This window comes from Agelaius phoeniceus, assembly GCF_051311805.1.
Source record: "Agelaius phoeniceus isolate bAgePho1 chromosome W unlocalized genomic scaffold, bAgePho1.hap1 SUPER_W_unloc_1, whole genome shotgun sequence".
Lineage (NCBI taxonomy): Eukaryota > Metazoa > Chordata > Aves > Passeriformes > Icteridae > Agelaius > Agelaius phoeniceus.
This window is the reverse complement of record NW_027509866.1, coordinates 7,602,027-7,617,859: the sequence shown is the minus strand read 5'-3', so window position 1 is coordinate 7,617,859 and position 15,833 is coordinate 7,602,027. Positions and strand designations below refer to the sequence as shown.

Genomic DNA, 15,833 nt, shown 5'->3' with positions numbered 1-15,833 from the left:
CATAAATGCAAAGTTACATTCTTTGCATTAAGAGGTAAACGATCTTTTGAAAAAGAGAACTCAGTTATTTACATTGTAAATGTGCTGATGCCATGGATCCATCTTGCTGACTTCAGCACCCTTTTTTATAAGTTTTTGAGGTTGTTTCCAATATTGTTAAATTGTGGTTGAAGCAAGAGGAAATTGCTTTGTGCCCTGCCAGCTCCAAGCAGGACTGGGAATGGAAACTCTGTCAAAGCCCAAATCCTTTAGAAGATGCCCTTCCTTCTCAGCCTGGAAATGAACTGCACATTCCCTTTGAAACTGTCAGGGATTTCTTAAAGACACAAAGTCCCACTTAGGGCTTTTTGCTCTGGTTTGGCAGTGCAGAAGGGCAATTCTCCATCCACCAGCTCCAGACTGCACTGCCTCAGGAGCACGGCCCACTCGCCAGCTTTGGCCCACTCGTGGCACTGCTAGAGGAGGAAGAAAGTGCAATTGCACAATTCCAGCCAATCAAGAAGGAAGAATGGGACAGACAAACACCCCGTGCAGATCCAGGTGTTCAGCTGGGACTGTGGAGAGTTTGGGTCCTTGCCAATTGGATGTGTGTCCCCAGCTGCAATCTCTGGGCCTGCAGCAGAGTCTCACTCACCTGCCAAAGCAGAAAGCTCAGGCGCTGTGCTGGCAACGGGCTCGTCTGATGCAGAGCTGTCAGAGCAATGTGAGGGCAGAGCCAGCCCAGCTGGGCCCAGGGCTGAGCCCAGCAGAGCCCTGGCAGAGCCCAGAGCAGCCTCAGCAGCCGCAGAGCCCGGCTGCAAGGAGAGAAAGCAGAAACCGCCCGTCAGCTGAGGGCTCCTGTGCCCTTGTGCCAAGGCCTGCGGTGCCCAGGCCGTGCTGGCTGTGCCCAGAGCTGTGCCCAGAGCTGCCCATCCCTGCTGCCTTTGGCAGCAGAGCAGGAGGGCAGGACATGTGCCCAGCCTGCAGCCAGCCACGGCACATCCAGCCCTCAGCAGCTGCCCAGAGCCAAAAAGCAGCTGGGCAGCGTCTGAAGAATTCATTGCATCTGCCCCAGCAAAGGGGGAACCTTTGGTGCCCGGCCAGGCCGTGCCAGGCCCAGATCTGGGAGCATCCCCCTGCCTGTGGACTCACCTGCAAATTTGGCCTGGTGACTGGCTTTGAAGAAGGTGCCAGAATCCAAGTCCATCATCTTCAGCTGGCCAGGCCGAGGAAGAGATTGTCATCCTTGAGGTTGTCTTTGGTGTCTCCAGCAGCAGCCCCACCTGGTACAGCTTCTCCAGGGGCTCCTTCTCCTTCCTGGGGCCAGACCAGGCTGTCAGGGCTCTGCCCAGGGCCCCAGCCATCCATGAACCAGACAAACCAAACCAGGGGGGATGGTGGCCAGCAGTGCTTGCCACACCAGGTCTCCAGCTCTGCTCCAGCCCAAGAGCTGCGTGTTCCCTTCTGCTGACCCCTGCTCAGAGCTACAGGCAGCACAAAACCAGCCTGGTTTGCTTTGCCACTGAGTGCCAAGAGATGTGTGGAGCTGGTACCTGCCAGGCCCCTGGGTCCAACTGTGCACATGGATCTCTCCCATCTTCTAGGGCAGAGGAACACCCTGCACCCAAGGATGGCAGAAAAGCTCTTCTAAGGATGGCCTGTCTGAGGGTTGCATGGACAAACACCTCTTAATGATATCCTGGCACTCTGGGGAGAGAAACCAGAAATCACCAGTCAGCTGGAGAAGTTGCCCCCCTGTTCCTGTGCCCAGGCCATGCTGGGTGTGCCCAGAGCTGGGCCTAAACTTCCCCATGGATGCTCTGTTTGGAGGAGAGCAGGAGAGCAGGACCTGTGCCACCTCCTCAGCAGCTGCCAGAGCGGGATGCCCACGAGCCCGCTGCTGTCTCCCAGCACTGGGATTCCCCCCGTGCCCAGAGATGAGGATCCACCTTGAGAGAGCCATCGTGGGAACAAGATCTGCCCCCGGATGATCTCCTGGCCCCTCCTGAACGGGTGCTTGCCCATGACCAGGTGGCACAGCAGGAGGCCCAGGGACCAGATCGTCGCTGCCTCGCCGTGGTAGCGTTGGTGCTGGATCCACTCTGGTGGGCTGTAGGACAGGGTTCCTGTGGAACACAGACACAGCTCAGCAGGGGGATGCTGCTGCTCCCAGAGCCTGGCCCCAGCATCCCTGGCCGTGTGGGGGCTGCCCCAGAGGCACACGGGGTGAGCGCTGCCCTCTCGCCAGCACCTGGGACTTGTGTACAAACTCGGGGCTGGAAAAGAAGCCACTGGTGCTGGAAGAGGGCAGCAGAAACCCTGGGAAGGCCCAACCATGACACACAAAGGAAAAACCCACCCACTGGTGGAGAAAACCCACTCTCCTCCCCACCTGTATGGCCCCCAAAAATGTTAATAAGCCAAGGCAAACAAGGGGAGTGGAGCAGTCCAAGCCCTTCCTTGCCTGCACACCAAACCATCCGGGGCACGGGGTCAGACCCCCCTCTCTGCTACCCCCATGGGTGTTTGTGTTGGGCTGGCTGCCCCAGCTCCAGCCCCAGCCCAGGCCACAGTGGGTGCTGAAGGCTGTCGGCAGGGCTGGCAGCTGCCCCCCCTCACACCCCACCCAAATCAACTCGGCTCCAGCATCAATCCCATTCCGGCTGCAATAGGGGGAAGCCCCAGAGCTGCACCCAGGCTGGGCCATGAGATGCCCAGGAGCATCCCCTGCGAGGGCTCACCTGCAAACTGGGTGTAGGCTGTGTCTTGGAGGAAGGCGCCACAGCCAAAGTCGATCAGTTTCAGCTGCCCGCTGGCCAGGTCGAGCAGGATGTTCTCGGGCTTGATGTCCCTGTGCAGGACCCCGCAGGCGGTGCAGTGCCGCACGGCCTCCAGCACCTGGCGGAACAGCGCCCGCGCCTCCTCCTCCGGCAGGAACCCCCGCTCCGCCAGGAAAGCCGAGAGCTCCTGGCACCGCTCCGGACGCTCCAGCACCAGCAGGAAGCTGTCGGGGAGCTCGAGCCACTCCAGGAGCTGAATGACAGCGGCACAGCCACGGGACACCTTGGCCAGCAGCACGATCTCCAGCGGCGCGCTGCTGCCGTCGGGCTGCGGGAGGAGCGCGGTGCCGTCAGTGGGGCTGAGGCCGTGCCGGGGCTCTGGGAGCCCTCAGCCAGCCTGGGATGCTCTGCACGCCCCGCTCAGCCCACGCCCGCTCTCCCCGCAGGCTCCCGGCGGCTCCCACCCTGCCGGGCCCCGGCTCCTCGCCGCCCGGCCCGGCCCGGCTGCTGCCGCTGGCCCCGCTCACTCACCAGCTCGCCCCAGTGCCGGATGCGATCCCGCGGCACGCGTTTGATGGCCACCTGCGAGCGAGGGAGAGCAGCGGGCTCAGCTCGCCGCCCGCCCTGCCCAGTCCCATCCTCCGCCCTTCTCCTCCTCCTCCCCCTCCGCCCGCCGCCGGCCCCGCCGCTCACCGGGGCGCCGTCCGAGAGCCGCGTGGCCGCGAAGACGCTGCCGAAGCCTCCGCGCCCCAGCAGCGAACCCACTCGGTACCGCTCCTGCAGGGCCTCCTGCGCCTTCCCTGCGGGCGAGACGCGGCTGTCAGCGCTCGGCCCGGTCCAGCAACGGCCCCCGAGCGCGCCCCGAGCGGCCCAGGCCGGGCATCCCCACCTGCCCCGGGCCCCGACGGCTCGGGGCCGGCGGCCGCGCTGCCGAGCGGCGGAGCTCGGGCCGGGGAAGCCGCAGCGGAGGCGGCGGGAGCGGCAGCGTCGCCTGTGTCCTCCGCGGGCCCCGGGAGGAGCCAGGGCCGGGGCCGGGGCCGGGGCCGGGGCCGGGGCCGGGCTCGGGCCAGGCGGAGCCGAAGGGCGGCGATGCCGCCCCCGCACCAGGCACTGACGCCCGCCCAGCAGCGCCACCGCCAGTACGGCCAGAGCCGGGCGGAGGCGAGAGCGCGGCGGGACGGCCGGGGTCGGGCACGGGGCAGCCCCGCCCGGGGCCGGGGGCGGGCCGGGGGCATGGCCCGGCCCGGCAGGGGAGAGGGAGGCGGGGAGAGGAGAGGGACGCCGGGCAAGGGACCCCGGGAGAAGGGTGCCCGACGGCGGGAAAGGGAGACACAGAGAAAGAAAGAGAGAAAGAGAAAGGGTTCTCTCGAATATCTGCTTTTGCTGCTGCTGCTGCCGCCACTGCTGCTGCCGCCGCTGCCGCCGCTGCAACTGAAGCACCGGGGCCGTTCGTCCCCGTGTCCGTTCCCCGCTCGCCCCACGAGCCCCACGTTCGAGCCCCGCGCGCCCCGGGCACAGCCCCTGAGTCTGTCCAAACACGGGAACTTTGCAGCGGTGAGCCCAGATGCAGAGCCCTGACTCCTGCACACTGGCACAGCAATCCCCTCGCTTGCTGCTCTGCATTGGCCTGGCTGAGGGTCAAACACTGTCGGGCCACCTTCCCTTGCTGTAGGATTCCTACCTGACCCAAGCACTGCACTTACATGTCCAGTGTTGCCTTCCAGTAGAACCAGGGGAAGGAAAACTCTGTGTGGCTCATGGTATTTTAGAGTGTCTAAAAATCACTAAGTCACCGATCTTAGAGGTGCGGTGCATCTGGAATTCCTGGGATGGAGAAGTAGTGCAACATGGAAAAGGGGAGCATAGAGATAAAGGAAAAGATCTTGGATTATTTAATTCATTTTCATTTCACTTCTGGAAAGCTGTTTCAGTTTTCCAGGAATCTTCTCCTGTCTCTCTTCCCAAGAATGTCTCATGGAGAACAAGGTCAAGCTTCTGTCACAAGATTTGCCAGCAGGAAATTATGCCACTGGTGAAATTTTCATGATTGTTTGTGCTGGCTTAGGGCAAATTTGGGGAGGAAACCTCCAAAAGGGGTCTGTTTTGCAGAGATAGCCAAAACCTCCACAACGTTGTGTAAGTTGTAAAGCCGGTGTGTTTATTATTACAGCACTGGATGCATGCAGAGATTACTCTCCTTAAAAGGCATGCGTACCTCTGGGAACTTCAGGTCCCTTTTTATCCTCCTCTCAAATACATATCCATACGATTTCACAATAGGTTCATACATATTCATTTTTACAAATTTTGCGTGACATTTGCCACTAGTTCTTCTTTATCAGAAAGAATTCTTAGGTCAGGTTGACCTGCTTTCACAGCAGGCTCTCTGTCTCTCTTTATCACCCTCTGTCCCGTCCCCCCCTTATCTCTGTCCTTCACTGAATCAGATTCCCTGAGCCTAGGCTTTGCAATCAGGCTACATAGCTATGTTTTCTAACCACAGACTCAAAGATGTACATTTCACCTAAATCAAAATGGATTTCTACTCTGGAAAATTTCTACTCTGTCTCAGAAGCACTCCTCCCTCTGTCCCTCACACGCTGGCCCTGCCTGGTGTTCCTCATCCCTTTCCCCACCGCTCTCCTGCCCTTCCCCTCTGCTAGAAGATGGACAAAGCTGCCTTGGACAGCAAAGTCAATGGCAGCCAGTGTGAAGAGAACATGGAGGAGCTGGATGAAAGGATGCAGGAGTTGCAGAGCCAGATTTCAGGCCAGGAGCAGCACTGGAACAGTACCCAGCAGCAGTTCAGCGATGCAATTGAAGACAAGGTGAGGGGTACCTCGTCCCCACCACGAGGAACTGGCACCTTTGGGACTTGACAGCCTGAGACAGCATCCCTCTGAGGATCCCCCTCCAGGCTTTTCCCTGGAGAGCTCCATGTCACATCCTGGAGCAGCTGGCTGAGGCTGTGCACCTGTTCACAGCTGGATCGCCTGGAGCTGAAGACTTTCCGTAAACACCGGGAGGACTCCTGGAACAGGAACATGGAGGAACTCAAGGATAGGCTGTTGCGTGAAAACGCTGCTGGGATTAAGAAGTGAGTGCAATGGAGATTCTGATGGCTTTGGGGACAGTGATGGCAACTGCTCCTGCCAGGCAGGGCTGTCACACACCATGCCCTGAGCTGGGTCGTGCCCTGCCCTCCTGGCCGTGCACACGGGGGAGCTTTGGTGCCAGAGAGGTGCTGAAAGCGCTGCAGGGGCTGCTTGGGATGGTGGCATGGGTGCCTGTGCCCTTCACCTGGCATCAGCCAGCACCTTGGGGATGGGGAGAAACAGGCTCAAGAGCCCACGGTTCACCCTGCAATGGCCGTGCCCCTGTGCAGTGAGCTGCCCAGCAGCTGGCTGCTGCAGGGAGCTGCTGCCTGTGTGCTGCAGGGCTGTGGCCCCAGGAGCTCAGCCAGCCCTCTTCCCTCCCCCTCCTTAGGCAGCTGCCAGTCCCTTTCTCGTGCCTGTCCTGTGACCGCATGCTCAGCGTGCAGGTTCCTGGCCAGTGAGTAGCACCAGTGCCTCGGGGGCAGCGGGGCTGGCATGGGGGGAGATGGGTGCCAGCAGTGACCCGCTGTGCTGGCACAGGGGGACAGTGTCTGCTTGGGAGGGGCTGATGTGGGGAGCCCCCTCTGCAGCCCTGCCCATCAGCAGGGGCTGTGGGGGCTCATCCCAAGGGCTACAGGCAGCGGGATGCCATGGGCTACAATCCCATGGCTTTGGGGGGGCTGCCTCCAACAGGAACAGGTTCTATGTCCCCTGTCACACACCTGTGACTCCTGCCCTCCCCAGGTACCCCGAGACACTCCCGTATTTGCAGCCCATGGCCCCCAGCAAGGAGCCACCGCCCAGCCAAAGGTGAGGGCCCTGAGGAAACATCCCCAGTGCCTGGGGTGCAGAGCAGCCCTGACACAGCAAGGAGGGCTCTGCACCTGGGCTGGGGCAGAGCAGCCTGGGGGGACGGGGCAGGGCAGGGGAGCAGAGGGCAGCTGTGGAGGGCCAGTGCTTGCCCCAGGGCTGGGGGCTTTTGCATTCCTTGCCTTGCACTGCCCTGTCTGGCCCATCTCTCTGTCCCAAGGCTGATGAAAGCACATCTGATGAGCTGCATCTGTTTGCAGTCTGAGCTCAGGCTTGGAGGGCTGTTGGGGAAGATGAAACAGGAAAACCTTATAAATATGATTGCCTGGCAAAAGATTTTGAGAATATGGAAACTATAAGTGAGATTGAAATGAAAGCAAGCTTCGAGATCCCTTAGTTACTGAACAACGGGAAAACAATGGTGTGGCTGGCTGAAGGTAATCCCCTTTTGATGAAACAAGACCCTCTGCTTGCAGGCAGGTCCAAGGGTCAGAGCAGACCCTGCCAGCTTTGCAGAAGGTTCCAAAGAGGAGTTTTTAGGGTTTAAAATGTAGCACAGTATGGTAATGTAGTGATTCTTATAGGCTGTATGGAAGTGCTATAGGATTTGTATGTTGTACTAGATTGGTTAAGTGAGAATCAGAATATTCAACACAGAAGATGATTTACTGTATTGTAACGGGAACTTAGCTCTTACTTTTCTATGCTCTTAGCTCTTACCTCTTACTCTTACCTCTTGTCTCTTAGCTCTTGCCTTTTATCCTCATACCCCTTTTACTCTCTTATGCTCTCTCCCTCTCTACCCCTCTCTTCTCTCAGGCCTGCTCCGAGCTGTGGCTGGCAGCTCCAAGCAGGGCCCTGCACCCACTCCCTTTGCAATAAACCGTCCATGACCTGGCTTCAGAGATCTCTCGTCTCCGTTCGTCCCGACCGTGCTACCCCCGTCAATCCTACAGACAGGGATTGGGTGCCTCCTGTGAAAGGAGTTCCCAAAACCAATCCCTGCAGCTGGGACAGCCCAGCTCCTGCCAGTTGGTGTCCTGTGCACAGGGACCTGCCTGGTGCCATGGCCAGCACACCTGGCCGTGGGGACAGAGCCAGCAGATCCAGCCTGGTGGGATGGGCTTGGGGCTCCTGCAGCAGGTGGACAGGAGCTGGCAGGGACATGCCCCTGCAGGCAGCACTGCCAGTGCCCTCCCTGGCACAGCAGGGTGATGCCCTGCATGCCACAGGGCTGGGCACTGAGTGTCCTCTGTCCCATCCCACAGGAGGCCGCTGGTCTGTGCCAGTGTCCCCGTGTGCCACAGAGCTCTGGGGACCATCAGAGCAGCAGCTCCACGATGCAGAACATCAAGGCTTCCCCACATACAAGTGCACAGCTGCAGCGTCTCCTGGTACACAACAAGGTAGGTGTGATGAAGGTGGGGACACAGAATGGTGACTGAGGCTTGATGGCATTGCTGACTGTCCAGGGGGAATCTGTGCCCTCAGTCTCCAGAGAGACCTGAGTTGGATTATTGGGGTGTGCTGGATTGGGCCCTGCATTGCAGCCAGCTGCCCTCTCCTCCTCAGTCCAGTGTGACCCTTCTGCACGCTGATGGACACATCTCGAGGGGCTGTAATGACCAGCATCGTACGGCGATCAGGACACAGGATGCGTCAGGTATGGCCTTGTCAGGGCAAGGGGGTCAATGACAACAGGGGCTGATTATCTGCAGGATGCCAGCTGGGGGATGAGTAGGGCTCTGTGTACAGAGCTGGGTAATGTGGCATGGGTATTTTGTTTCTAGGGCAAGAAAGAAGGGGCAGAATGGAGCAGGAGGACTGGCACATGGGGCAACTGAGCTTGGAGCTGGAGTAACGTGGGAGAATGGCCATGCCCAGTGTGGGACAAGAGCTTGAGTCCTGGTGCGCTGGGGCCAGCACCTGTGGCGGCTCACCCTTGCCTTTCACGCCCAGGCCCTGCCGCCTCAGGAGAGCACGGCCAGGCACAGCTCCTCGACAGGTCTCATGGGCCCCAGGGCTCGAGCAGCCTCTGCAGCCCCGCCAGACATCAACAGCCCCCGGCCAGCTGGAAAGGACTCAGTGCCCAATGCTTGACCTGGGACATCTTGTCCAAAGCGAGAAACACCTGTGACAATTGTCATAAGAAACTTGACTTTTTACTTGTATATAGTTATTAAGTTAGTTGTATATAGTTTTAGGCTAATAAAAACTGTTAAAATTATAGGCAGAGCCTTGTCTCACAGCCTGTCTCTCCCCGGGCTCCCTGGTGCTCCTTCAGCTCCTTCCCCCCTGCTGTGGCTCTGCCCCCGGGCTGAGCAGATGGAGCCCCGGGCCGGGCCCTGAGGCCGCTGCTGCTGCCGCGGTGCCTGCGGGGCAGCCCTGAGGCTCCGGGCCGGCTGTGGGAGCAGGAACGGCGCTGCAGAGCCCGCGGCCCTCACGGGCTGCGAAGGCACGGGCAGATGGCCGTGGGGCCCGGCTGGCACTGCCGGCGCTGCTGCTCTCGGCTGCCGCCTGCAATCCTTACAGGCAGCCCTTAGGCCGGCTCAGGAGCCGCTCGGAGCCGTGCCCGAGGGCTGGCCCCGACCCCCGGCCCCCAAGGGCACTTGTCCCTTCATCTCTGCACTGCCACATTCCGAGCTCATTTGTCAGCTTCCTCCTGCCCTTCCTTTCTGCGGGGCAGCGTTAGGGGCTGGCCCAGCGGCTTTCCTCCCGCACGGCTGCAGCCCCTTGCCCACAGCTCCCTGGCGGGAGCCAGAGCTGCTTTGCAGCCGGGCACCCCCGCCGTGTCCCGCAGCCCGGGCCGGCTCCTGCCCGCTGCCGGCGAGGCCCCGCGGCTGGGCCCGGCTATCCCGGGCCAGAGCAGCTCCCTGCCCGGGGGAACACAGGGGGACACGGGGGGATGTGAAATACAAAGCTGTGTGTCGTGTCAGGTACACACAGGCAATGTGTGTATTTGTGATTGCGATATGTGTGGAGACCGACAATGGGACAGTTTTGAATTCTGATAAAAACTGAGGAAAGTAAAGCATGGAAGAAGTCCTTTGAACCCATCTTTTGTTTACAATTAACCTTGGTTGATTTAGGAGCATTGGCATTAAAGCATTAAGGATGTTGCTTTTTGCTTGTAGTTAATCCTTAAAGAGTTCTGCAAAAATAACCTTTTGAAGTATAATGTTAGAACATTGCTTGTATCCTTGAAACTATAGCTTTGGAATATATATATAAAGGAAACATGTTTATCTCATGCCTTGATAAAGCAAAGAAAAACAGCTTGAGAAAGGAAGATGAACATCACCTCAAGGATTTATAGTTTCAACCAAGGCAAGCTGGACATCACTGTTGTTAGATTTATAGTCTTTGCAATTAAAAGGAGGACCCACATCTGGAGAGCTGGAGCTCACCAGATGGGATTCATCTTTCTTCTTTTGGAAACCAGACCACCACCATCTGGAAATACTCCTTTTGGGATACATCCTGAGAAAAGCTAAATCACAATAGTACATAGAATTGTGATGTAAAAATTGGGAATAGAAACTGCTGATGAGTAAGAATTGGAATAGAAACTGCTGAGAAAGCTGATGAGTACCCCTATAAATACCCGTAAGCCTCAACTATGGGTGTGCAGTTGGAGGGAAAACTTCCCCGACTGTACCCAGCGCTGTATTGCTCATACTTTACCATATTAATTAATAAATTGATTGCTGCTTGAACATTGGCTTAGTCAAGCTTCTTATTTATACCATCCATAACTGTAAAAGGAAATCTTCCTGCTGAACTGGACTAGACAAGAAGAAAATCAAGGCAGAGCCATGGTTTGTCAGGACTTGCCGCATCCTGATGAGCCCTGTGGTGCATTTGGAGCTGAGCCCTGGAACCTCAGGGCCTGAGAGGAGATTGCACAAACCTTTCCAGGAGTCAAAGTCAGAAGAAAATCCCAAAGTGTCTCAAAGCATGAATGGGTCCCACTGAAGTCCATCCCAACACTGGCTCCTCATGGACTCCATGGAAGAGAGAATTGGAGGCCAGGATGGCACAAAAAACCTCTCAGTGACTCAGTGTGGAAAGGAGAATCCAAAGTACCTTAAAAAACCTTGAATATCTCAAGCACAATAATGAGTCCTATTGAGTGTCAGTGCAAAGCTCTCCAGGGACTCGTTAAAGCAGATAATTGGAGGCCATGATTGCAGAAACCTCTCAGAGACTCCAAGGCAAAAGCCAAACCCAAAGTCCTTTGAAGAACCTGCAGTCCCTGCAGGGAGCATGAAGGAGCCCCCAGGGCCATTGCTGAGCAAGGCTCCCCAGGGACTCCTTGCAGCAGATCCTTGAGGCCACTGGGATGTGGGCTAGGGGGGGGATGCTGAGGGCAGCACAAGGGGCTGACAGTGCCCAGCCTGGCTGGGGCTGTGCCAGGAGGCCCCAGGGCCTCAGCACAAGGTGTCTCCTCCCAGCCCTTGCTGGCACAGACCCTGCTGTGCCCCAGGGCACCAAGACTTGGCTTCTCTTTGTCCCCACCTGTCATCACTGCCTGCAGTTCTCTGCTCTGCCTGGGGCCTGGGGACACTTGCTCAGTCGTGTCCCTCACTGGGACCCATTAAAAGTCCAAGAAACTTTGGAGTTGGATTCTGCCTTGGAGTTCTGGAGAGGTTTCTTCAGCTCCCTCTCAGCGACTGATGTTCAGGGCCTGAGCACAAAGCCCCAGAGGCTCATTAAAGTCCTTGTGCTGTGTCTGTGCTGCTGAGCTGGGCTGGGCTCCTGGCCCAGAGGCAGCTCCTGCTCACCAAGAAGAGCTTCAAAAGCACATTTCTCTTGATGAGCAGCTCTTGTGCCAGCCCAGCAGGGCTGGGGCACTGCCTGCAGCCAGCCCGGGCACAGCCCAGAGGCACAGAGAGCTTCAATCAGTCAGGGCTGGGAAGGGGCTGAGAAGTGCCTGGGGCACAATCACTGCCAGCCCTTGGCACAGGAACCTCTGGCTGCAGGACAATGCAGCTGCAGCTCCTGGAGCCATCTCCTCAAGCTGGAACATGCCAATGCCTGCAGAGCCTGTGAGTACATTCTCTGCTTGTCTCTTGTGCAGAGCAGCCAGGGGTGCCCAGGGCTGTCCTGCAGAGCAGGGTCCTGCAGCCCAGGGCGCTGTGCTGGGGCAGGGACTCTGCTGCCTGCCAGGGACAGCTCTCAGCCAGCCCTGGCAGCTGCTCCCAGCGCTGGGCAGAAGCTCTGGGGGGAAGGAGCTGCCCTGAGCAGGGCAGGGGCTGCTGCTGAGAGGGGCTGGGTGGGGCAGGGCTGCTCCCAGCTCCAGACCAGACTGGGCACTGCTCCGGAGGGCACTTCCCAAAGAAGGTAAGCCTGGGATTGCTGTATAGATCAGGAGCTTTCCTGAGAGTGTTTTCAATTTCCTGCTTGAAGAAGGATGGGAACACTGGGGTGATTACAAGAAGATTTTTTTTACTTTATACAATTTTCATATATTTGTAGCTCTATAAATTACTATTACATAATTATAAATCTATATTCCTTTTTTAAGTCTATTAAACTCTTAATGAACTCTATTACTATTATATAAATCTATAACTATAATCCTTTATTAACTTTATTTTTTCCCTAACCTTTTTCTTTGATTTTAGAAAAATAAGCTGATTGTCTAAATGCATTCCTGAAATACATATAGTATACAAAACATATAGTATCCTGTATAGTTTTATTATCAGGAAGAGGACCTACAAGAAGAACATTTTGTTTTTTGACCGGAATGTGAGCAGTCATAACAAAAAGTGAAGGCAGAGAAGCCCTTGCACCTACTCCAATGGATTGAGCCAGGAATGTGTAACTGGGGTAAGTGAATCTCCTATTGGATGTTCCTGTTAAATATCCTAATTAATCAACCTTAATAAATTGTTGAAATCAGGGGCTGGGTGTGCCCCATCCCCACTGGGACACCTGGAAGCTTCCAATAAAGGTCTGGTTTTTACTTTACTGTTCTAACACTGTTGCAAGGGAATTTTTTTCTCTTTTGATTATAAAAAACAAGGGGATGAGAGAAGCAGAACAGGAATTGTAATCCAAGAATCCCAGGACATTCTGAGTTGAAAGGGACACACAGGATCACCAAAGGAATGTTTGAACTTTTACAGAGAGTCCAGAACTGTAACTTTGGGTGGTCAGTGTCTCTGCTGGGAGCCTCCCAAAGGGCCCTCAGCCACTCCTCAGCCCTGCACAGCAGCAGCATCACCTTTGCAGGGCCCAGCAGGGCTCTCCTGAGCTGCCCTTGCCCAGCTGCACACAGAGCCTGCCCCAGCCAGGGCCCTGCACACAGGCAGGTTTCTGTAGGGCCCCAGCCAGGGCACACAGGCTGGGATGGGCTCTGTGAGCGCTGGCAGGGACAAGGCTCCTCTCAGGAGGGAATGTCCAGGCCCAGGGAGATGCTCAGGGAAGGAGAGGGGGCTGAAGAGAGCAGGGCTGGGGCAGGAGGGCACTGTTGGTGTGTGGGAGGTGCCGGGCACGGCTGGGCACGGGAACACTGTCCTGAGTGCCCGGCTGTCTCTGCCCTGCCCTCTCAGGCACAGCACCACAACATCTGCTCTTGCTTCTGCCCTGCCCTGACATTGGCACTGTTATCTGCTGCTCTCAGGGAGGCTCTGGCATCTGCAGCAGCTGAGTCAGGCACTGCCTGTGGCATTCCTGCCAGGCAGGGCTGTCCATGGGAATGGGGTGTCCAAGCTTCCCTGGCACCTGTGGGGCTGTGGGCAAAGCAGTCCATGGGAAAGGGGAATGAGCTGAGCCCCCTCCCTGAGATCCCATCATGGGCACAGCCAGGGATCTCCTTGCTGTGCCCTGCCAGGCTCTGAGCTGCCCTCCTGGGTGCAGATCTGTGCCAGAGCCTCTGGGAGTTCCCTGAATGTCCCACGGGCAAGGGCAGAGCTGCCACAGCTGAGGAAATGCTGCTGGGTTTGCCCAGGGAGCTGTGAGTGTCCTTGGCACAAGGGGGTGCTGAGACCTTGCCCAGAGACCTTGAGAGAGGGTGAGACCTTCAGGGATCCCTCTGCTCTGGGCAGGGTCTGGTTTATCCCAGGCTGACCTGGGAGTATGATTGGGCTCTGATTGCAGCCGAAGGTGCAAAGCCAGGGCAGCTGGGAACAAGCCCATCCAGCCCCTCACCTTCCCTGAGCCACAGGGAATCCTTTGCCTCTCCCATCTCTCAGTGGCAAGCTCTGAGTGCAGCAGAAATGCTGGGGATTTGTGACCTCAGAGAGCCAGGAATGATGTGTGGGTAGGAAGACAATTCCTTAAACCAGCTCCTGCCATCCATGTCCTATAGGACTGTGAGTGCAGATGCTACCAAGTCTGTCTGCATTAGGAGTGATTCCCCTGACAAATCTTGAATATCCAGCCTTGTCCCTCTGCCTCATGGCCACAAACCCAGGACAGTAGGGCAGGGATGGCTCCTCGAGAGCCCCCATGCACAGGCCTGGCTGCTCCTGGCACACTCAGCCAGCACAACTGGAGCTCAGGCAGGGACCTGGGTGAAGGTTTTCCCAGAGCAGGAACAAGGCTGGGTGAGTCCCATCGGGGCAGTCTGCAGGGAATGGCCCAGGTTTGGCCCAAAGCAGCCTCTGCTGACTTGTCACTGTCCTTTCTCCATGAACAGGTGCCAATGTGCAGCCCCAGAAAATGTCCAACAGCAGCTGCATCAGGCACTTCCTCCTGCTGGCATTGGCAGACACTCGGCAGCTGCAGCTCCTGCACTTCTGCCTCTTGCTGGGCATCTCCCTGGCTGCCCTCCTGGGCAACGGCCTCATCATCAGCGCCGTAGCCTGCAGCCACCACCTGCACACGCCCATGTTCTTCTTCCTGCTCAACCTGGCCCTCGCTGACCTGGGCTCCATCTGCACCACTGTCCCCAAAGCCATGCACAATTCCCTCTGGGACACCAGGAACATCTCCTACACTGCATGTGCTGCACAGCTCTTTTTCTTTCTCTTCTTCATTGGAGCAGCCTACTATCTCCTGACCATCATGTGCTACGACCGCTACGTGTCCATCTGCAAACCCCTGCACTATGGGACCCTCCTGGGCAGCAGAGCTTGTGCCCACATGGCAGCAGCTGCCTGGGCCAGTGCCTTTCTCAATGCTCTCATGCACACAGCAAATACATTTTCCCTGCCCCTGTGCCATGGCAATGCCCTGGGCCAGTTCTTCTGTGAAATCCCACAGATCCTCAAACTCTCCTGCTCTAAATCCCACCTCAGGGAACTTGGGTTTCTTGTAGTTACTGCTAGTTTATCATTTGGTTGTTTTGTATTCATTGTTTTCTCCTATGTGCAGATCTTCAGGGCCGTGCTGAGGATCCCCTCTGAGCAGGGACGGCACAAAGCCTTTTCCACCTGCCTCCCTCACCTGGCTGTGATCTCCCTGTTCATCAGCACTATCATATTTGCTCACTTGAAGCCCCCCTCCATGTCCTCCCCATCCCTGGATCTGGCAGTGTCAGTTCTGTACTCGGTGGTGCCTCCAGCCCTGAACCCCCTCATCTACGGCCTGAGGAACCAGGAGCTCAAGACTGCAGTGAGGAGACTGATGGCTGGATGCTTTCAGAAACATTAAAGTGCTGGCCAATTTCTATAAACCACTTGTAATAAAAGTAATTTTTCATATTTCTTGTTGGTTTTGATGTAGGGTCTTTTTTCCTTTGTTTTAGTTTTTCATAATATCTACAAAGAAATGTCATTATTTGTGTCATTTCTCATGTTGTTTCGCTCCACCTTCCCTGTGGCCACAGACTGTGTCAATGAGAGGCTGCGCTCTTGGTGGCTTTAAAGGAACTAAAGGATGTCCCAGCAGAGTTTTCTGCAGAGATGCCCTTTTGTTGCCTTCTCTGGAGCTGCAGCAGCAATGTCTGTGTGCAGAGCTGGGGCAGATCAGTGCTGGCCCAGCAGCTGTGCCCAGCAGCAGCAGCAGCAGCACTTGGTGTTGCCAGTGCTGCTGCCGTGGCCCTGCCCCGCTGCCCTGGTGGCCCTGGTGTTGCTGCAGGGCCTGAGTGCTCTCGGGGCCGGGCACAGCCCTGGGGGTGGCAGTGCCGGGGCTGCAGCAGGGACAGGCCATGGGCACTGCTGGGGCAGCGCTGATGCCTCAGCCTAGGCCCTGGGGGCTCCAGGCTCCTTGCCCAGGC

At 57.1% G+C, this 15,833-nt stretch overlaps 2 protein-coding genes across 2 annotated transcripts; one reads left to right on the top strand and one right to left on the bottom strand.

The window, feature by feature from the left end:
• Window positions 1–1,579: 1,579 nt before the first annotated feature.
• Window positions 1,580–4,048, bottom strand: LOC143692477 (serine/threonine-protein kinase pim-1-like; the record flags this gene model as incomplete). The annotated part of the gene is given in 6 exon segments (XM_077172709.1): window positions 1,580–1,686; window positions 1,929–2,105; window positions 2,721–3,087; window positions 3,291–3,341; window positions 3,453–3,592; window positions 3,595–4,048. Coding segments are annotated over 6 exon segments (1,296 nt in total), but the record flags the coding sequence as incomplete, so codon positions are not given.
• A 10,287-nt stretch (window positions 4,049–14,335) lies between these two features.
• Window positions 14,336–15,268, top strand: LOC143692476 (olfactory receptor 14J1-like). Its single transcript, XM_077172708.1, has one exon. The coding sequence runs from the start codon at window positions 14,336–14,338 to the stop codon at window positions 15,266–15,268; it is 933 nt and encodes a 310-aa protein (XP_077028823.1).
• Window positions 15,269–15,833: the final 565 nt, after the last annotated feature.

Excerpts from the sequence above, each read along its gene's own strand:
- LOC143692476 (XM_077172708.1), top strand. The coding sequence starts at position 14,336 with ATGTCCAACAGCAGCTGCATCAGGCACTTCCTCCTGCTGGCATTGGCA.